Source organism: Halichoeres trimaculatus, unplaced genomic scaffold (genome assembly GCF_033239565.1).
Source record: "Halichoeres trimaculatus isolate MK-OKI-2021-1 unplaced genomic scaffold, fHalTri1.1 fHalTri1_scaffold_11, whole genome shotgun sequence".
In the NCBI taxonomy this organism is placed as follows: Eukaryota; Metazoa; Chordata; class Actinopteri; order Labriformes; family Labridae; genus Halichoeres; species Halichoeres trimaculatus.
Genome location: NW_027437189.1, coordinates 15,452,441 through 15,474,421, shown reverse-complemented (window position 1 = coordinate 15,474,421; position 21,981 = coordinate 15,452,441). Strand labels below are relative to the sequence as shown.

At 40.2% G+C, this 21,981-nt stretch overlaps 2 protein-coding genes across 2 annotated transcripts; one reads left to right on the top strand and one right to left on the bottom strand.

The window, feature by feature from the left end:
• Window positions 1-3,078: 3,078 nt before the first annotated feature.
• Window positions 3,079-8,609, top strand: LOC141800003 (putative G-protein coupled receptor 173). The gene is made up of 2 exons (XM_074682451.1): window positions 3,079-4,070; window positions 5,076-8,609. The coding sequence occupies exon 2, from the start codon at window positions 5,248-5,250 to the stop codon at window positions 6,454-6,456; it is 1,209 nt and encodes a 402-aa protein (XP_074538552.1). The 5' UTR covers window positions 3,079-4,070; window positions 5,076-5,247; the 3' UTR covers window positions 6,457-8,609.
• A 4,459-nt stretch (window positions 8,610-13,068) lies between these two features.
• wdr13 (WD repeat domain 13) lies at window positions 13,069-21,648 on the bottom strand. Its single transcript, XM_074682452.1, has 10 exons — window positions 21,513-21,648; window positions 20,019-20,106; window positions 18,374-18,605; window positions 17,888-17,997; window positions 17,530-17,660; window positions 17,143-17,450; window positions 15,169-15,349; window positions 14,859-15,000; window positions 14,631-14,749; window positions 13,069-13,929 (listed from the first exon to the last, which is right to left on the bottom strand). The coding sequence occupies exons 2-10, from the start codon at window positions 20,057-20,059 to the stop codon at window positions 13,745-13,747; spliced, it is 1,449 nt and encodes a 482-aa protein (XP_074538553.1). The 5' UTR covers window positions 20,060-20,106; window positions 21,513-21,648; the 3' UTR covers window positions 13,069-13,744.
• Between the last annotated feature and the right edge of the window lie 333 nt (window positions 21,649-21,981).

Genomic DNA, 21,981 nt, shown 5'->3' with positions numbered 1-21,981 from the left:
TGCTCTGTTTCTTGGTGTATTTCTCTTCTTTTTTGTATCTACTCTGCCAGAGTAATGTGTGCATTTCAGTTTCATGCACAGTAATGGCCCTGCAGAGCAGAGCATTTTAGAAGGACTGACTGACACACCACAAAAATAACATCAGAGCCTTTAGCGCCTCTGTCTCTGGAGCGCACTCAGCTGCGCTTGAAGTGGAAATACACAGAGAGCAACCTGAGCTGCAGATAGGAGCCAAAGGTCACACATTGCATGGAAGTCATAGAGTCATACAAGTGTGCATTACACAGTGGCTATTGTAAGCTGAGATCAGTGTTTGAGAGCTGACAGTTCTCAGGAAACCTCCTCGGGTGCTTTAGGATGAGCTGTCATAGACTGTTTCTGATTGTAAGATGATATCCAAAAGATTGTGTTTATTTTTGAACCAGGGTGCTCTTAGGTTCATACATATTTGCTGCTAAATCCATCTAACCTATCTGGTTATTCTTTTTCCTTAAACCGATCTCTGCATGTCAGGTATCCTCTGGATTATGAGGATTACATGTTAGGCCTTAAAACAACATCATCAAACAGAGCACACTTGGATTTCACAGACTTGTGCAAGGAGAAAGGGCGGGAAAGATTAATTTGTGTGATGGTCACATAGCTCGAGTGTTGAATGTATTAAAAATTTAAGCAGACTTAAGACTGACCCAAGCAGGATAATCAGTGCGATTTCCACAGACATTCACTTTGAAATGATCAACGTATGCTTTTAAGAAATACACCACGAAAGCTGTGACTTCCAAAGTGGTGACACGGATGTTGTGAAATTATAACCAAACAGCATTTAATGGAAGGAATACATATTGGGCCTTTTGTCACTTCCACATCAGCAGTTCAAGGAAGGACATTGATCCAATTTTGGTGTCTGTAGCTCATTTCTGAGTTCACACATTGCAGGTCAGTTTTAATTATTGTTTTTTGTTTGATTGTTTAAGGCATTATATCTGTTTATGAAGCAATTCTGAAGTGGATGCCATATTGTGAATGCTGACTCAACCTAGCTTTAGTTGGTTTAATATTAGGCAAAAAGGCTAAGTAAAGGCTGGCTTTTAGCTTCTTTGCCAGTAGCTACAGCGTGGCTGCCTGTCAGTCAAGTCAGCAGTGCTCTTATTGTGAGTATATGGACTAAAACCAATTATATAGAAAAAAATCACCTCAAAGACAGTATGTGTTTTCATACATATATGAGCTATTTAGAGCAAAACCATTATTTTAAAATGAGCTGTAAAGTATCATTTTGCTTTGGGGCCGTTTACACGTCAACGGTGTAGGATTAAATGCAAAAGTATTCTTATGTTTACATCTTGTTTACACGGAAATTGTCCTTTAGCCAATCTAAATTGGAAGCTTAAAACTGCCTCCAGAGGAGATTTTTTCTGAAACGTTGCAGCCAACACAGCAAGCCGGCATTTCAGTGGAAATGCTGACATCACAATCTGCTTTACGCATATGCATACACCATTATAACAGTACCATTGTTACAATTGTCGCAGACTACCATGTTGTGCTTGTGCTGCTCAATCTGCTCAATCTGCTCAATCTGCTATCTGCTGAATCTGCGGGTTGTGTTTCAACAAAATGTGCATCCGTTGCACCACTTTTGCACTAAGCATTGGCCAATACGCCAGATAATCGGCCCAACTCTACTTTGGTGGAGATCTACCAAAAGCCGCTTCTGGAAAAAAGAGTTACAGCCCCAACTACAGGGCTGGCATGCTTACTACAGCGTTTTCAGTCCCTCAATGTTTCTGTTTACATGTAGTTTTTTTTTCTCTCCGTATTTTTATTGCAGGGTCAAACATTGTTGTTTAAGTGGGGCCTTAAAGATTGTCTTTTTTGAGAGTAGGTGTAAGTAGTTCTCTGTTCTTCAGCAGCCAGTATCAAGAGCCAGGAAATGTCTCAGGGTGACTGTGGCCCCCCTGGCTCCCCCCTTGGTGGCGCCACTGCCTCCAGCCCACAAAATCTAACAAATTGTGATTTTAGGGTAACATTTGTTGAGACTTAACCTTCAAAAACACTGAATTATTTTAAATCAAGAATGCAACATTGACTGCAGACAAAATTGAATGCTCCTACTTGGAATACCAAAGACAGGCAAGACAGTAATAAGTGACATTTCAACTTTACTATTAGCCATGGTATGTTTTACACTGGGTTTACGACTGACTCAATTTCATAAACATTTAAATGACTTGATACTGTGTGTTTATGTGTTGCATCCAGCAGATCTTTCTCTTCTGTGCTACTCTGGTAAAGAAAGCCTTTATTTGACAACAGAGCTGTCCATCATATCTCTCTTAACATCAAATAACCCCTTAAATTTTCAGAAAGATGAACAGATGAAACATTAACAGGATGATATGGACATCATTTAATGGCAGAAACCATGTTCGTAGACAAGTATTAGATGTGCATTGAATTATATATTCTGGCCTATGTGCCATCTGTTAACATAAAGGAGGAGGGGTTTGTGATTCATGCTGCAGCCAGTCAGTAGGGGGCGCTTTTAATACTTTGGCTTCACAGTCAGTAAACACTTGCAGCACCCTTTTGAGTATGCCGTCATTTTTGGGGGGTCATAGCTTACAATGAATTAGTAAGAAATGTTGAAGAGAAAAGACAAAAAAGGATAATATAATTTGGTAAAATATGTCGAGCTTTATTTTTTTTGCTTTCATAAAAATGCAAGTTTCGTGATGTTATTTGGAAAAAAAATATGCAGATAGAGTTCCAGAGGATCCAGAATCCTTTGCTGCTGCCCTGTCAGGCCTGTTGGAATCATTTTTGGGGATTAAATCAAACCTCAGTCTTGTCACTTGGGGCTACAAAGACTATGACATACACAGTTTGTTGACAGTCGGAGAAAAAGAAACACATGAAGCCAGAGAGAGAGAGAGAGAGAGAGAGAGAGACTGTTAGAATAAAACATCACTTTCAAGCAACGGCCTATAATACCGCACAGGTCCGCCTCACGCTCCCCCTCCCTTTCTTTCCTCTCTCCCCCTCCCTCCTTCTCTCTCCATCTCTCCGAATAAAACCGACTGATTCCGCGAATGTGCGAGCTGCCTCCTTGCAAGCAGCCATAATTGGGATTATTCAGGAATAATTCGCCTAATCCAGCCGCGTTGTTTTTTTCCGTGTTTCCTTTTTTTCTGAATCGTGATTTCGACAAGCGTCGGCGATGTGAATTTCCTCGTGACATCGCTGGATTTGTCACCCGCCTCGAAAAAAGAGAGGCATTTGTTCTTCTGTCATGGAGGCTTTTTTATTGTGGACTATTAAGATGTAGTCCACCTTCGCTGGACAGCAAAACAAAGACTGCATATTAGCAGTTCAGGGTAAATACATCGTGTATTTTTTTTGACAGAAAGATGGGGAAAAGAGACGTTTCGAGGCTGTTGTCTGTGTGGACTAATTGTTCTGGTGCCACCGGCCAATATACATGCCAAGACGATTCATTTAGGGGATGCGCGATCTTTTTTTCCTCTCTATCGTTTGTGGGTGGGTTATTATAAGCATTGAAAATCTGACATCATTTGGGTTTATAGAAACAAGATACATATATTTTTGACCGCGTCTGTTTCTAGCCTCCTGGAAATCCATCCTCGACGTGATGCAACATAAAGGCTGTTTTGTCGGATGATATTCAGACACAGAGCAAAATGAACACATCCCTCTGTATGAAGCTGTAAAGGGAGGCAGTGGATGTTTTTTATACATGTCTCTTGTTTTGGCAGAGTCCTCCTCATCCTGGATTTGTTTGATCAGCTGTTGATTATTATAGGACGTCGCCTCCACCGTCTTATGTTTATTATATGTTGCTAATTTTCCTCGCGATGGATTTATGCATAACAGGTGTTGTTTGAGCTCGAGAGCATCAGCACGAGCATGAGGCTTTATTATGTGTTTTTCCCTCGATTTGACAAGCGGTGAAACAAAGCGACTGGGGTCCTTTTTTATTGTTTTTGTCGTGCGAGACGAGCAGCTCCCCCCTGGAAAAAAAGAAGCAGAAAATGAGGCGATGAAAGGTAGGTTATCATCCTCCTCTCTCCTCCTCACACAAACACACACACGCGCGCAAACATGCACACACGTACACACACAGCAGAGGTGATTTTGACACCTGTTCATCTGTGTTTTATTTTTTTTATTTTGCCCGTGTTTCAGGCCTAGCTGACATGGCAGCCATCTAATCAGGTGAAATGATATTTGTCAAGGTGGCAGAGGGCTGTGATGTAGGGAAGAAATAAGGCTACAGTTAGAGCAGATCACATTGTGTTTCATGGCCTACATAGACAAGGCCCACCCAGACTAGCACAGCTATGTCTCATCACCACCTTATGTGTTGAAATTGGGGTTTTAAGGCAAGCTGCATCTTTATTTGTGCTTGTTTTCTGTCAAATGTCCACCTTTTCATTCTTCCAATGAGGCTGATTGTTGTTTACTTGCTACAAAAAAAACAAGGCCTACCAATAAAATCTTCTTCCTGTTGTTAAAATAATCATACTCCAAGGCACATACAAGGCCTGTGGTGTAAAACCAAATGGCTGCCTGCTCATATTCCTCTATTTGCTATGTGCTGTGAATGGTAGAAATCACACCCTCCATCACGTCAATGCACAAAGCAGCGGAGACAAAGCATAAAATGTTCTTTGCTCATTTACAACATCTCTGTTTGTTGGACATGCCCAGTGTTGGTTATACTGTGTCTGCTCCATCCCCCTGTACACCCCCATGCATTCACTCAAACACCCACACTTGCACAAAGTATGTGAGCTGTTGTATCTTAGCAACGGGCAAGGTAATTACTGAGAGAGCCAAGGAGCTGGCATGCTGTAGAGCTGCTGATCTGATCCCAGCCGTAGAGAAACAGGAAGGCTGAGATTTCCACTGTGTTGCCCGACACAGCACTTCTATATCAGTGATGTCAAATGTGAGTGTTGTTTCTGTGAGTGTTGCTGTTTTGGAGCTAGCAGGACTGTCAGACATCTTGTTTTTCATTCCTCAAAAAAAATATGTGTCTCTGTTCGCAGGTGGGGAGGTTGTGGACAAAGAGGAAAGATGAGTCTGTCATGTAGAAAAGATCCTTACGGCCTCGCCTTGTAAAGACGAGAGAGAGCCGTGGGAGACGACGGCTGTGAGAGGAGGAACAGTAGTGTTTATCAAAGGGCCTGAACCAGGCGGGCTCAGGTGGAAGGTAATAGAATGGCTAACCAGAGCTTTGCCATCGATGGCCCTGGCAGTTTGCTGGCTGTGCTAGCCTCTCAGAGCGGACTGGCAAGAGGCGGCAGCAGCAGCAGCAGCAGTGACAGCAGCAGCAACAGTGGAGGAATCTCTGCCACAGATGTGTCTGCCTACTTTAAGCTGGTCTTCTTGGGTTTGATCATCTGTGTCAGCCTCGTCGGCAACCTCTTGGTCTCCCTGCTGGTCCTACGAGACAGGACACTTCATAAGGCTCCCTACTTCTTTCTCCTGGACCTGTGCCTGGCTGATGCAGTCCGCTCCGCCGCCTGCTTCCCCTTCGTGCTGGTTTCCGTCCACAACAGCTCAGCCTGGACCTACAGCGCCTTAAGCTGTAAAGTTGTGGCTTTTATGGCTGTGCTGTTTTGTTTTCACGCTGCCTTCATGCTGTTTTGTGTGGCCGTCACCCGCTACCTTGCCATCGCCCACCATCGATTCTACGCCAAGCGCATGACCATCTGGACCTGCGCCGCCATCATTTGCATGGTGTGGACTCTGGCTGTTGCTATGGCGTTCCCACCTGTCTTTGACGTGGGGACATACAAGTTCATCCGTGATGAGGATCAGTGCATTTTTGAACACCGCTACCTGAAGACCAATGACACCCTGGGCTTCATGCTCATGCTTGCTGTGGTGGTCCTGGCCACCCACGGGTTCTACGCCAAGCTGCTGCTGTTTGAGTATCGGCACCGTAAGATGAAACCAGTCCAGCTGGTGCCGGCCATCAGCCAGAACTGGACCTTCCACGGTCCAGGGGCCACAGGTCAAGCGGCGGCCAACTGGATCGCAGGGTTCGGCCGCGGTCCCATGCCGCCCACCTTGCTGGGCATCAGGCAGAATCTTCACAATCAACACCGGCGGCTGCTCGGGATGGAGGAGGTGAGGTCGGAGCGGAGGCTGGGCAGGATGTTCTACACCATCACCCTGCTCTTCCTGGTCCTCTGGGCTCCATACATCGTGGCGTGTTTCTGGAGGGTGTTCGTCAAGTCCTGCACCATCCCTCACAGGTATCTCTCCATCACCGTGTGGATGAGCTTTGCCCAGGCCGGAGTTAACCCCATCTTCTGTCTCCTGCTCAACGAAGACCTGAGGAAAGTGCTGCGAGCTCACCTGCCCACCTACTGGAGGACTAAACAACACCTGCCCCAGGATGAGGCCTACTGCATCATGTGATAGCTTAAAGAGGGAATGTTTCAGGTTTTAAAGGGAAACTCGAAGATAAGACTTGATGTAATGCACCTTGGTTAAGTGTCTGTTTTGTTGTGTTGCACAACAAAATCAAATTATTGCCAACAAATGCAGGCACAGTGCCATTTCATGAAGAATGTTGATATTTGAATAAATGTGTTCAGTGCAAAGATTAGATCAGAGCGCTACAAAGAAGCCCTGGTACCACTTTTAACGTTTGTTTTTCAGATGATGTACTGTATGATTATTAAGTAGGAACGATCACAACAATCACCACTCCAACTAAGTGTGACAGATGCCATTTTAAAATAATGTTGCCTTATTTCAGTGGGACACGCCCCAGAGCTTTCAACTGAGAATGAGTTTGTGTGTCATATGAGGCACAAAAAAAGACACAGAGGGTTGAAATCCTTGAAGAAATGTGCTGTGGACGGTGAATAGAGAGTGTTGATCAGAGCGTTACTAACTCTGAAACACATCAAGGAACTCAAAGGGTCTGAATGGATTTATAGACCACCCGGACGCCTTTTCATGTAATTCAAAGGAGACTGCAGAATATCGAATGGACCCAATAACCTTGGATACATTTAAATAGCTGTTGTGAACCCAAGAAGCCCCTAACATGCTTGATATTATGGACTTGACTTAGGGCGTGTCAGGTTTCTTTGTATCATAAAAAAATTGCCTGTTTTCCTTTATTTGTAAACTATACATGTTAAGCAGATGACACTATTTTGAAATATGACTTGATTTCATATTGTATAGACTGTACAGGGATGTACATTCCTGCTTGTGTGTTTTTATATAGCAGTTGTGTGTATGTGTGCGTGCAAGAGGAAGAGGTAGAAGTAGAGGCGAGGGGGCAGGGAGAAAGATGAGAGAAATAATGATGATAGAATAGGTTCCTGTTATATTGAGTCAGTATGAAAGCAGCCTCATCTTGGTGTCTCAAAATCATGCAAAATTGAACAATCATCACACGGAAATTAATCCTCTAAATGGATTTCCGTAACTGAAAATGTAGTCTGATTTTTTTAATGAACAAGCAAATGGGAACTATAGATGGATAATGAAAAAGGGGACGGAATAATTAGAAAACAACACTTGTATATTGCAAACAGGCCATAGGGTTTAATGGCTTGAATGATGATGTGAGTTACGTCGTTTGAAAAAAAAAAATCATTAGCAAATGAACATTTATTTGCAAATGATGATCTTGGGAATGTTTTTAAAGTAATGATATGCTCTCATAAGAATACAGAAAAATGAAGAAATGAAGTGGCACTTAATTTGAAGGAAACTTGAATGCTACCAGGCCCATTATTATTCCCCCTTCAACAGAAATATCCCCATTTTCAAGTCCTGGATTACAATAACTCTCCAGCGAAACAGGCTTCAATTGGACCACTGAGATGTTTGGTGTATGAAAACCTGCTAAGACCACCCTAAGTTGTCTCCCAAAATTGAAATTCATGTAATACAAAATGTCAGACCTACAGTATGTTAGGCATAGGTATATTTGTGCAGTCAATTTTTCTAAATGTGGACACTTGCACAGCATACTGTATTAGCATGCATCCCACTGCATTTCATAGATTCAAGACTGTGGATTACAACTTGTACAGATGTTGATACAGAAAGACGAAGTTAAAGGGAACAGAGGTCCATAATTTTTACGTCTGGCATTCCTTCGCGAGATGATATTCTGTAACTGTACAGTTTAACTGAGGTGGTTCTTTTTCCCACTCATCAATAAAGACTCTACTTTTGATGCAACGTGAGTCATGACCTACCTGGATGTTGACATGATTGCATCCATTTGGAGAACACTTTACAAATAATACATGCTGCACGGATTACATCCAGGGTGTTTTCAAACAGGTGATCCTTTTGCTTGGGTTCAGTTTTTGGTCTGAAAACTTGATGAAAATCCATCTCATTGTTTCAGGAGGATATTACTCTGTGGTGTTAAGAAACTTCTTGGTAGTTGCAACGCTGGTTATCTTTTAATAGTCAAATTTTGTCATTTTCATCAGCATAAATAGAGAAAAAACTAATTTCCATAACAGTATAATAAGGTTGTTTTTAACAAAACTATCAGCATATCTTTTGTTGTCAAAGTATTTTACACAGAAAAATACCGAAGGTAAGAAATATATCAAATTCGAGTATCTTCTTGTTAACTTGAAAAACTGCTGTCAGAACTTCCCCTAAAGGCTTCAGGCTGTAACATAGTGCAGTCATGAATTTGTATCCAAACTACACATTTTTTATATCAGTAATAAAGTGTAAGTTATTTATTTTGGTGAATTTTTATGAATGACATAGTGTGGTTGACATGACAGCACGTGTTGGACTTGACATTTGAAAAACAGCAGTGTTGAACAAATATGTCTTTTTTGAATCCCTAATGCAGCCCAAGGCTAAATTTAAATATGAATTTTTAAATTAAAACCCAAAGCATCTGTGTACATTCAACCAGATATTAGAAAATGGCTTTGTCCCTGTTAACTACAAACCTGACCCAAAAAGCAGCTATTAAATTCAGACATGTTATGTTTGTTACATTTCTTTGTTCATTGTATATCTTCATTCATCCTCACAGGTCTCTGTCAGCTGTAGAGTGAAAACGGTGATATGTGGTTTGTAGACCCCTTTACATCCTTCGTCATCATAAAGATACTCAAGTATTTTGGCTGCAGAATCACCATTTAGCTCCATTCATTCAGACAAGATAGCTTTCTTTAAACACTAAATTAAAACTGTAAGCAGCATAAAAGTGTCTGGTTGTTCTTTCTTCAATTGTCAAAAACAATACTATAACATATAGTTAACTTATAGCAAGAGCAATCGGTGTTTTAAAGTTAATAGTAACTGGTGACTCCTAGCCGAACATGTCAGTGGTTTGGCTGTCAGTCACCAGTTAACAGGGTCACACTTTACATTGAAACACCAGCAACGCCTGCAGCTTTTACTAAATGTGTCTTCTTTATCCAGCCACAGTTAACCAGGTTTGACTAGGAATAAGTCATTGTTGTGATTTTACAAACTGGGAATCATCAACCATCCGTCAAAGTGATGATATTAAGTTAAATATAGTGTTTTATGGTAGTTAACTCCCTTGCGTCCCTAGCCAAACCATTGTGCTTCGCAGTGCCATTCTGCAGTCAAAATGTGCAAGCAGCCATGTTTACAAACAGTAAAGGGGTCTATAAAGTACGTTTTCAAACTAGTGGAGACAAGGACAAAGAACACAGTTTAAATTGTGATAGTAGGCTGTACAACAACGAGGAAACACTGAGGTCAGCTGAAATGAAATCATACTGTAGCATTTTAAGCTAGTAAGCTAATACACTAAAACCTTCCTGTTGTTAAGCTTAAAGCTTAAACCATGTAGCTGTTGCTAGCTGGTAGATAGTGTTGCTAAGAATTAAAAAAAAAAAAATCACTTTAAAAATGTAGAGCTAGCGCAGAGAGAAGTCACATAATTTACAACTTTGTTAAAGGCTGAAAAATCAAGTTGGCTAGCATTAGCCGCCCTAAGCTCCTGGACAAACCAAAGCAAGTAGCGGTATTCTGTTTAAACTGTTTTGAACCTGAAAACATTTAATTTCTTGTGAATTCAACATGTAAGATATGTGGTATTTCTGCCTTCATTCAGCTGTTACATATTCTGGCTTCAAACTGAATTAAAATCAATTTTACGTCAAGGTCTTTGCTTCAAAAACACAAGAACTGAGAGGACTCAGCAAAGACTCAGTGAAGGACTTAGCAAACTATTACATGATGGGTCACATGCATTCATTAAGTTTTGGCTGTAAATGAGTTATTTTGAGATTGTACATCCTATCCTCCACCACGAAAGGCACTTTAAAAACCAGTGGCTGTGAAGTTATTTGCTCAGAAACAAGTCCACCTCTGCAAGATTTTCAAGTGGCAAATGTGTAGAGTGAGAAATGGGTTCAAGGCTACATCAAATCCTTTACATGGATTTTAATTTTATGAATTTATGGTACATGCTTGTGGTGTTATAGGTATGAATAAAATATTAATTCCACAGGTGAAAAAAGCGATGCTGCTGATAACAGAGACAGTTTTGCATTGTTCTCAAGGATTAACTCCGCTATATGATAAGAAACACATAAGATTATGTTCCTTATCATGATCTCTCCAGAGGCAAAACTAACCCCACAGCTCCTACACTGACAGAAAACTGAATCCTTACAACCAGAGTACAGAATAATGCTGGAGACCATATAGAATGAAGGATGGAAGAAAACAACCTTTCTCAATCTTTATCCAGACACAACTTAGACCCAGACATCAGATGTCTATTCTCCTGATTAACAGTTTGCCTGTGTTTTGAATTTGAATGTGAGATAATTTCCTTTGTCTTTATTTCTGCTTTCAGCCTCTGGTAAATAGAAAATGTGTTACCATAGAGAGATGCAACAACCTCATGAACATCCTCTAAATTTTTCAGGCTGAACAGGTTGATGTGGATCATACCTCTGTATCTCACCGTTTTTTGGTTTCATTTGGATGCTTATTTTTAGCTTTCTTCCCACTTCTCTTCCAAGATACACCACAACAAAGGCTGCCTTACTCATTTGTGAAAAGTTACCTCGCCTACTGTATGTTCTGAACATGTTGTGCACAGGCCACATTGCTTTGTCCGAGCTGAGCACACAGGTTCACGCAGGAGAAGTTTTGTGTTGCTCTTGGAAAGGTTTACTAGTGCGTTTTTATCCCCACCTGCCTGTTTCAAACAAAGCCCTGACCTTCCCAGATAGCAACCATTCATTCTGCTTTCACTCCCATACAGCCACAGTCAAACGTCACAATACCCTCACCAACCTTGAGAGGTAAACAATCGAGTCTAGGGGTGCTGCATTTGTGCATAAAATATACATAATATGTTTGAAATGTTAAATCAAATATTCAGACCCTCACCATGCATCTCAGGGGCTCTTTTTTTCAACCCCTTCACACATTTTTTAGATAATTGTGTATTTCTTTCTCTCACACTGAGACAGAGCAAATAGAGTGGGGAGGGTAATGTGAGAGTAATGTCACGCATCGCCACGATACATTAGTCTGACATGCAACACTAATGTATAATATTCATAGCTTGTCTAGACTGAGTAAACAGAAATTTCTACATGTTTAGGGCCTTGAGTGTGTGGCTGTCATCTTTTTTAGTGGCTCACAAATTGGGTGGGTCAAAACCCATCAAAGATTCTGATAAATAATTCAGGGCTTACCAGAAATTGCAGCCAAACAAACTTGTACCTTTTTGAAGAGTTTTTTTTTTCTTGTGAAATTCTGGCAACTTTTCTGGGTCTTGGCCAACTAAACCACAACATAGAACACAATCGGGGGACCACAGGGGGCTTTCACAGGCCGGTGACCTATAATAATCAGTCTGTGGACGTTTACATTGTAGCTGTTTTGGTGTTGCAAAATCAAGCACGATGGTATAATTTTAGAAAGAAAAAAAGTCATCATATATGATTCAAAAATGATAATGGGTTTGATAACTGCAGCTTTAAATTGAAAGAGGTTATTTCTGACAAGCCCCCATGATTGTTTGGGACTAAATGTTAGCATGCTAACTTGCAAGAGAAAAATGATAGTTTTTTCCTTGTTCTCATTCTAGTTATACATATTAAAATAGTCATAGCTCACTTTCACATTTAACATAATCACAGCTGAGTTTTTCATTGAATTTTTCTTCAAAAGTATCACAATCTGACCACAATATGACACTAACTTGAAAGTCAGAGGAAGACCAAAGTCATCAAATTGATCATGTGGCAATTCTATGAGTGTCCATCGTTATGATTGACTGTTATACTCTGAATTTGATTTTGGTGGAGGTGATGTTCATGAGGATTTACCCTCTGTGGAAAGTGAAATTCTACATACAAATTTCATTTAAACATTTTGTTTCAATTTTCCCATCACAATACTACTTGAAGCTGCTTACATCAATGTTAAGGGGAAATCAAACACTAAGGTTTATCATCTGAGAAAAATGAACCTCAAAACACAATTTCATGCAAGTAATTCGAGAGAGTTGTCCTTTTAAGGATCCATACATGTGTTTTTTTCCCCTTCAATTCATTCTTTATAATATGCTAGTTAAAGCTGCACACATCAATGTCAGGAGAAAACCAAAGTCATTGAGGCCTATCATCTGTGGAGAAGGAAAAGCTACACATAGGTTCATACTAGAAAGAACTTTTTTGACATATCAAGGAAATATTTTATACCAGCAAACCAAGATTCTAGCGCTGATGTGGCTTAAGACTGCACTGGGCTACTTGTTTGATTTACATGATTAATGGTTAAGTAGGTGAAGGATTGAAACTCAAATTTTTTGTCAAATTTTACACCTTTAATAGAAAAGACCAAAATAGCTATACTCATTGACGTGGGGTGATCCTGTGTAAATCGAAGGACCCACACAATGACTAACACATCCTACACTGTATGTTCGACCACCATGTTACTCTATGCTCTGCTGTTGTCACTATTTCTGTTTTTAACATCAAGTTTTTTTTTTAGTATACCATGAAAATGAGAAACAAAGCCGACAGTTACAGTAGTTTATTCTGTGTTTAAATAAATTATATTAATCAGCAACCATCATGAAATACACACACAAAAACAAATAGATAAGTCAACTCACTTGTTTTGTGATGATGAAATTAATATGCCAATGCCATGCACATGGTCCTAAATGCAAACAGGCAATTGCAGAACTGACAGCAAAAGAGGCGTTTACTACATTGATTACACTGCTTGAATAACAGTTACATAAATAGTGAACTAGATCTATGCCAGAGGGAATGTGAGTGTGATACAAAGTGATGGATCTGGTATATCTGGAAGATTACGTTCTATCCTCTTCGCTTGAATTCAGTCATATCCTTACAAGTCAGAGGTAAGCCATGACACATGCATGGGAGTAGTGCCTTTTCTTCCTTGGTTGAAAAGCGATTTCTCAGCTGCAGCCGTAGGAGTACTGACACACAGTCACACACACACACAGACACACACACGCTCACAGAAAAACCAGCACCCTAACCCCTTGAATTTCTCTATGACATCCCTACCACCTACACAGCATGGATTTCTATCTGATTGCACTTGAGTATCATTAAATTAAACATTAAATGCAGCCTGTTACATTCCAGTGAAATCTACACATTGTTATTGGACGGTTAAGGATTCGATGTGGATGGAAGTATTTTCATCAGCATGTAAGTCACTTTTGCTCCCGCCTCCAGATGATGACCATGCCGGTGGAATCAGCAGACGCCAGCAAACTCTCGTCACAGTTGAAGCTGACATCCAGCACTGGACCCCCATGACCCTGCAACTTGTTTACAATTGCTTTGGTGTTGCGTTCCACATCGAAGAAGTAGACACAGGCGTCCTCACTGCCAGTCACTGCATTGGATGATGAAAATGTTTGATGTTACAAGGAAAAATAGACAAATTAAGAGTGGATGGGTCATTAAAACAGCTCATTTTGACTTGAAAATGAGTTCCCCCATCATCTGAAATGTCCTCAGACAACCTTCAGGGATGCTGAATAAAAATCGCCCACAATCACAATACAGCTTTACATTTCTGACGAGAAAAAATAACTTGGGGTGCTGCTCAACACTCTTGGGATACATATACAATTATGCCATAACACTTCAGAGGTGTCCTTCAATTTTTCACAGCATGTACCATTCAGAATAATGTGAGCTTCTGTGTTACAGAGTCTCAACACCCTTTGTAACTATAGAATTACATCATCCCTAACAGTTCCTCTGGGGTGTTTTTTTAAAGCAAGATACTTCAGTTAATTGGAGACAGAAACCTGATAATTAAAACACTGGGAAGCCTTGCATAATATGAAGAAGTGGTGAGGTGAAGAAAGTCAAGTAAGGTAAAACTCTGAGGAAACACAAGGTGAACTCTCTTCTGCTGGAAATCCCATTATTACCAAGTTCAACAGAATTTTGGTACAAGGCAGGTTACATTGGTGCAGATAGGATGCTCTATTTTTAGATGGTTGTATAGTACTCTTTAAAAATTATCAGATTTGGAGGCCTGCAGCATAAATAAATGGGCTGTTGAGACATTAAGAGACTTCTTACCCACACAGGCCCCCTGTCTAAAAGACATGAGGGGGCAGAAGATGCTATGAACATGCTGGGAGCCATGTTGGATAGGGAAGCTCCTCTTCAGCTGTAGTGTGCCATCATTGTCCACAACCCTGCCAACACAAAGGTAGCACACTATAACTCAACAAATTCAACAGAGCACGGTTAATACATCCTCAGTTTTGGCTATTAGTTAACAGTGACTTGGACCCACACACTGACCTGTACAGCAGCAGCTTATTGACACAGGCGTTAACCAGCAGGGAGGGGTCTCTGGCCTCTCTGCTAATCCAGGACCGAGCAGATATGCTGCAGATGGAGCTGCCTTCACTCACCACCAGACGCTTGGCTTTGGTCAGCTTCCCTGCAGGGGGGGCAGGCAGACACAGCAGAGACCGGCAGAGACACATCAATCGCTTTCCCTTCCAACGACCGACAGCATTCAGAGCATGATATAAATGCTAATGAGAATTTGGGAGTCAGTAAATGTGTTCTGAACCCTTTGCTGGAATAAAACTAAATGAACCGTTACCTGTGGCCATGTCGAAAAGGAAGGAGAAGATGCTTCCCCTGTCATCACCAGCCCAGAGGATTCTTCCAGGAGCATCAAAGGAGAGAGACAGCACACGGCCTGTCAGCTTACTGGAGCCCCCCTTCACCTTCTTCCCAGTGGAGATGTTCACCACTTGCAGGTGGTGCTTGCTGTTTCCCACCTGCAAAGAAATAACCAGGAGTGAGGACCCTCACTATTTACACTAAACAGAATGAAGACTGGCTGAGGGAAGAAATGCTTATGTGTTTGTTTTTCTTTTGTACAGTGAGTGAAAACCCTGTGAAAAAAATCACAACAGACACCAATCAAGACATATATTTGCAAATTTTTTCCTAAACTGTTCAGTCTTGATGGGCTTGTATGGTTTTAGTGCACGGGGGCCATACATGATATCCTTGTTGTGCTGTGGACATTAAAGCCACATGCTTTCTTCCGGGGACTTCAGCAAAAAACATATGTTTAAATTTCCTCTTAAGGACTGTTGCTAACACATCCTTTCTGGTTTTGGTGTGATTATCAGGATGAAAGTTGGCAAATGCCATGTTATTCACACACTCTCCAGTTTTTTTTTTTATTTTTGTAGGGGTTTTGGCTGATGGACAGTTTCCTGGTTTTGGGATCAATGAGGCAAATATTACTGACACACACGTTTTTGTAAACAGCATGAAAAGGACTTAAATTGATACACATTTGCTTGTTTGTGCATAATTGTGGGAACTTGTAAACACATTCTTGGTCAAAATAATATTAAAAATATTGTTCAGGGGAATTTAAAAACGGTTTTAAATTGGGACTCATACTGATGCAAATGATCAAGTTTAACAAATCTTTTCAATCAATGAGACCAATATTAGGCTTTTACAAAAAAATCATCTCCCTCTCCCTAATCTTCTGTTAAATGAGACAAAACTGGACACCACTGGAATGTAAAATGCTTTCATGTATCATTTTGCTCATGAGTTAACAGTATTTGCTATTTGAGAAGAATAGAATAACCTCATTTAACGATCAAATTTTTACACCGACATTTAGTCCTGAACATCCGACTAGCAGAGACATTTAGAAGATTTGTTTTGGGGAACAATGGCTGTAATTAAATTTTAATCAACGGCTGCACAGTGTAAATAAGTATTCAGAAATTTGGAGTAATGAGGAACTACAACTGGGGGTTTTCACTGCTAATTTGGTCTTGTATTTATATAATACACTAACAAAATACAACAGCGTTTTCTCTAAGTCATTAATTAAACTGCCTGATGATTTATTCATTCTACAGAACCTTGTGTACTTTAAGATGAAATTAAAAGCTGGAAAAGATGCTGTCAGTGACTTGAAAATAGTTCAAGGTTAGAACGGACCAGGCAGAAGCAGAATTGCACCTCTTTCTCTGGTAACCAGATTTCTCCTTTAGGACCAAAAAACAGTTTCTGTACTTGTGGGTGACTAGTGCCCAGCAAAAACTGTATCATGACAGCTTTAAGCTGTATTTATGGTGGTCTTTAGATTGCTCTTTACTATCTGACACGACCCTGGGAAATTAACATAACTTCATACGTATGTGTGTGTGTTCAGTATGAGTCCTCTATGCAGGGCAAAATCTACAAATGGTGTTTATGCAGCTAGAAGTTGACAGGGATTGAAATTCAGACATTTGAAATGTCAAAGTAATGTGTCAGATACTTCATGGTGCACACAAGTTCAGTGTTACAGTCAGACGTCTGTATCCTACAACAGTACTACCTGCAATGGAATGACTAGTTCTTCTGAAAAAATATATCTGTCTTTGTTACTAACCAAAAAGAAGGCCTCATAAATAAATAAGTAAATGATATAGAAATATATATATATTTATATTAGTGTGTGTGTGTGTGTGTGTGTGTGTGTGTGTGTGTGTGTGTGTGTGTGTGTGTGTGTGTGTGTGTGTGTGTGTGTGTGTGTGTGAGTGTATCTTACCACAGTTAGGTTGTTATTCATGGGCTGGAAGGTGCAGCAGAGCAACTCGCTGGACTCTGGATCTCTGACCTCTCGGATGCACCGTCCATCCTCCGTGTTCCAGATGCGTAGAGTTCCATCCAGGGATGTGGACACAATGATGTCATTGCTCAGAGACCAAGCAAAGTCTGTGACGGGACCTCCATGACCTTTCAGAGTCACCTTCACACTGGGAGGAGACGGGGACAAAGTCATGATGGACAGGGTGCCGTCCAGCGAGCAGCAGGCGAGGAGGTGCTTGTCATCATTGGCAAACTGCAACCGAGGAACTTAAAAAAAGGCAAAAAACACTTTGAAATCAAGGTTAACACCAACTGTGTGAAATCACATGTTAAAAATCGGTCTTACCAGCAGAGTCTACATGTTGGTCAAATATGTGATGCATGCCAGCAAAAGCATAGTTTTCACTCAGAGTTGTGTCTCCTGCCATGGCACGACTGGCCTCTGCCACTGAGGTGGGCACCAAACTGCCCGGAGGCCTGCAGTAGGAAATAAAAACCACCATATAAGCATTTAATCAATAAAACAAACCTCAGAGTTCTTTTCTAACTGCTGACAACTTGAGATAAGAAATCTGATCTTTACAAAGTGCAGCTAAACCTAAATTAAAAAAGCAGCTCAAAGGAGATGTAAATTAAATATTGCTCAAGGCAATAAGAAAATAAAACAAAATCTAATTTGTAATATCTGAAGGATGTTTTTGTACCTCTCATCATAGACAGCTCTGTTCATCTGGGCCTGTAGCTGGTAGGAGCCTCGGCTGACGGACCGGCGGTGACCACGAGCCCCTTGGGCACGGGGGTCCTCCTCAAAGTCCTGTAAAAAGAAAGGAAAGGAAGGGGAGACAGAACCTCGTAGGAGTGAGTGAAGTGAAAACAGAATCTGTGAACAAAAAGCATCACTGTGTTTTAAAATCTTTGATATCATAACACATTCTTTAGCCAAAACATTTGCAATGCCAGCCACTTCAACCAAGCTGCTCAGCTTAGTCTGCATGGGCAACCAAAGTGTTGTTTGGCTACTTGACAAAATCTAAGGTCTGGCCATTCAAACGGCCTTTGTACGATGTATCTCATGTTGTTATTCCAACACTTATATATTTTAATTTTCTCCTTTTCCAATTCTGTGCACAAATTCCCACTCCTAGTGTTCTCTCCTACTTTTCTCCCCTTTCTGTTTCTTTGGGTCTGACCTCCATGCGGTCCAGTGTGGTGCGGGAGCTGCGCACACTGCTGGCCCTGAAACTGCTCTGCTCAGACAGGGGCCCGTAGCGCAGGGCCAGCAGCTGACTGCGCAGCCTCAGGTACTGCCTGCGCAGCCCCGGCTCAAAGCCACACTTGGCGTTCTCTCTGAGCAGCTGGCTGCGTCGGCGGATGTACTGAGTTCGGAACTGTGGGAACGTAGGCGTGCGGTAAGCATTGTACCTGGAGAGGGGAAAAGAAGTGACACAGCACACACAGTTACTCACAACTGATCCATTGGCAATTACACATCTGAATGGCTTCTTTTTTTATCAAATCAGACAATTAAAAGCTAGGGTTGGGTATCAAGAACCAGTTCTGTTTCGGAACTCTGAACAAATTTTGATTCATGTTATCAATACAGCATGTGCGTTTCAGTTCTGCTCATCAGTTCCTGACAGTTGCGCCTAAAATACACCAGAAACGTTTGCAGTTCAACTCCGTTCTGTTCATGTTGACTGCGTTTGTCAACACACCGGCTGCGTGTTCAGTTGGATAAGCTGTATGACTGAGTAACAGCTGGAGTCGTGAAACCAAGGAGTTTCCCCGCTTCCCACTCCATTGATAAGTCTCTCTTCATTCATGTTGGGCTGTAAAACATCAAACACGTTGACTCCTGGTCTGGCTCTGCTCATTTGTCATCACAGTCAAGCTAAACAAACTTTTTTTGACACAGTTTGTTTCATTTTTGAAAAGTCACTAAGTGTTTTTGGGTGATTTCCTAACATGACTTCTTGTCCTGCTTGATCTTCTCCACGCTGACTTTATGTGTCACAGCTCTGCATTCATCAAAAATAGGATGGCTGCGTATCACCCACAACATGACTGAGCAGAGGGACTGCAACAGAACAGTGCAAGTTGACAAGTTGACTTGAATGGAAACCTATCTGATCTGTCGCAGTGATGGAGCGGAGACGGACTGCAGACACATCTGGTGTATTTCAGCCGTTACACACACTTTTCAGGATTAAATTTCAATGATAATCCTGCAGTGGACATACAGTTTTCTGATCTGTCAGAACCTGTGGTGATACATTAAAGCATGTCACATATGACGCAGCATGTCAACAAAGTCAGGAGAAAATGATCATGGTGGGCTGCTGTGAAGTTTGGCTTAGCTTTGTTCATAATGAGGAAAAAAGTGGAGAAAAGTCTTTGTGTTGCCTGTAGATTTATGATGATGGGATTAACTTGTTTTCTTCTGGTGAGTCACTAAATTTTAAATAAAGAAAATTCAGTTTGTTATTTTTTAATATTCTAATATGTTTTTATCATAATTTTTTTACTAATTCAAATAGTTTAGATTTGTGATTTCCCTGGATCTATCATATGGAGTTAGGTTTATCACAATAAAAGAAAAATCATTCTTACAGTTGACAGTTTACTTTGAGAGTCTAAATGGCCCAAAAACAAGGGCAGACTAACTTTTCTTTGTGTAATTTTCATCACTTTCTTTTATTGTCCGAAATTGATGAAATGAACATCAGGAACCCCTAAGAATCAGAACTGATAAGCAGAATCAGAATCAAAGTGGTAATGGATAAAATTGAAAGAATACCCATCCCTATTAGAAGCTTCTGCATGGTTGAGTCTCACCTTGCGTCCACTGCCAAAACCTGCTGCCAAACTGCTGCCATTACACAAGGACTCTGGGTTGAGAGGAATCCTCTGCCAGGGCAGATACCTAGTAATAGTAGTATTTTCATTCAGTTGTTATATAAATAAAATATTTCACAGATAAAAAACAAGTCAAAAGTATATTAAGTGGTATCTAAACAGTCACAGGCTGGAGCAAAATGCCCTTTTAAAGCCAAACCCACTTTGTAACAAAACATTCCAACAAAGCTACCAGCTTCCTAAGTGCGTGTATATATATATATATATATATATATATATATATATATATATATATATATATATATATATATATATATATATATATATATATATATATATATAACATAACATGTAACATTTTTTTCAAGTTTATACAAGTATCATTTCATAATATTACATAACAACAGGAACAGATCTCGTTTCCAGGAACTTATAGTGAAAACTAACATAGAGTCACCCAAACTGAACAAACTTTTGTATGGAGTGTGGAAGAGACTTAAATTCTGCTCTGGACATTTTTTTCATTGTTTTGTAAAAGAATGAGTCATTGAATTGCATTATATCAGAAATAGCAAAATGATGGCTCAGTGTGAGCATAATGATCTGCCTTGTTGATATAACGTGATGCTCGTTTATGCAGAACCACTATTGAGATTAAGACTGTTTTATAAGTAGCTCCCCACAGCTCAACACAATGAGACAAGTAAGGAACAAGCAGTAGCAGTACACAAAATTTTAAAGTTATATCTCCTTTCATTTTTCTGAATTTCAAATAATATACATTTTGTTTTCCTGATGTTAAGAGACATTTCAAATCAAACCATGTTTTAAGAGCTTCTCGCTCTTTTAACACTACACAATAGTTCTTTTAAATTTTTACCAGAAAAAAAAACAAATATGCCAACCGCAAAAATGACATATCTCAAGTAATCAGTAACATTGGTAAAATACACAGCTACCATTTTATAATTTCGCTAATTTGATCAAGAAATTCGCGATGCAGAATTGTAAAAAATAGCTGTGTTTACATACTAAAAACAGTCAGAAGAAAAGCAGGCTGTCATCCATCCCCACCCTCATCACATCTAGTGATGCAGTATCAAATGGCATCACTCAAAAATACCTCTGAAAGTGCTGTTTCGCTGTGTCAGTTTGAAGAACGAAAATAAATTTCTTGTGTAGAAATATTTATCAAAAATGAAATAGATGATGAATGATTTGGGTGACTTTTCTCTGTTGATAGCGAGAAAGACTTCCTGACAGCTAACGTCGCAAAGCTAGCTGGTAGTGGCTAGCTGTTAGCATTATAGACACAACATCATCTGCGACGTCCTCACATAAAACCATCTTTTCCTTTCATTATTTATTGTTAACGGAAACCATGTGGGTTTATGCTTTCAAAATGTCTTTGAGGTGAGCTTTTGTGACAATTTAGACAATAGATACCGACAAAAACATCTTAAAACCGCTCACCTTCCTTAGCTTCTCTCCATCGCTGCTTTTTCTGTCAAGTCACGTGACGTGGAGTAACCAGCCCACTTTCTCATGTGGACCCACATGAATCCGGTTCACAATTTCAAATGTATGATGAAGGGTGGATTCAGATACATTGTTGGTGTTCCTGTTTTCGAAAGCAAACTAATATACAGATAAGACCCTGCTTTGGAAGAATGTCAACAAAATGCGGAGGGAAAAAAAATGCCGTGACGTCACATGCAATGGTGTGGCAATTACCAAACTGGAAGTTGACCTCAATAAATAAATAAATAAATAAATAAATAAATAAATAAATAAATAAATAAATAAATAAATAAATAAATAAATCTTGGGGTTTTCTTTGTAATTTTCTTTTTAAAAAGTGTTTAAAAGTGACCCAGTAGAGTGTAGTGTGCAATAAAAGGAAGGAAAGAGATAGAAAACAAAATGTGAGGACAAAATTAAA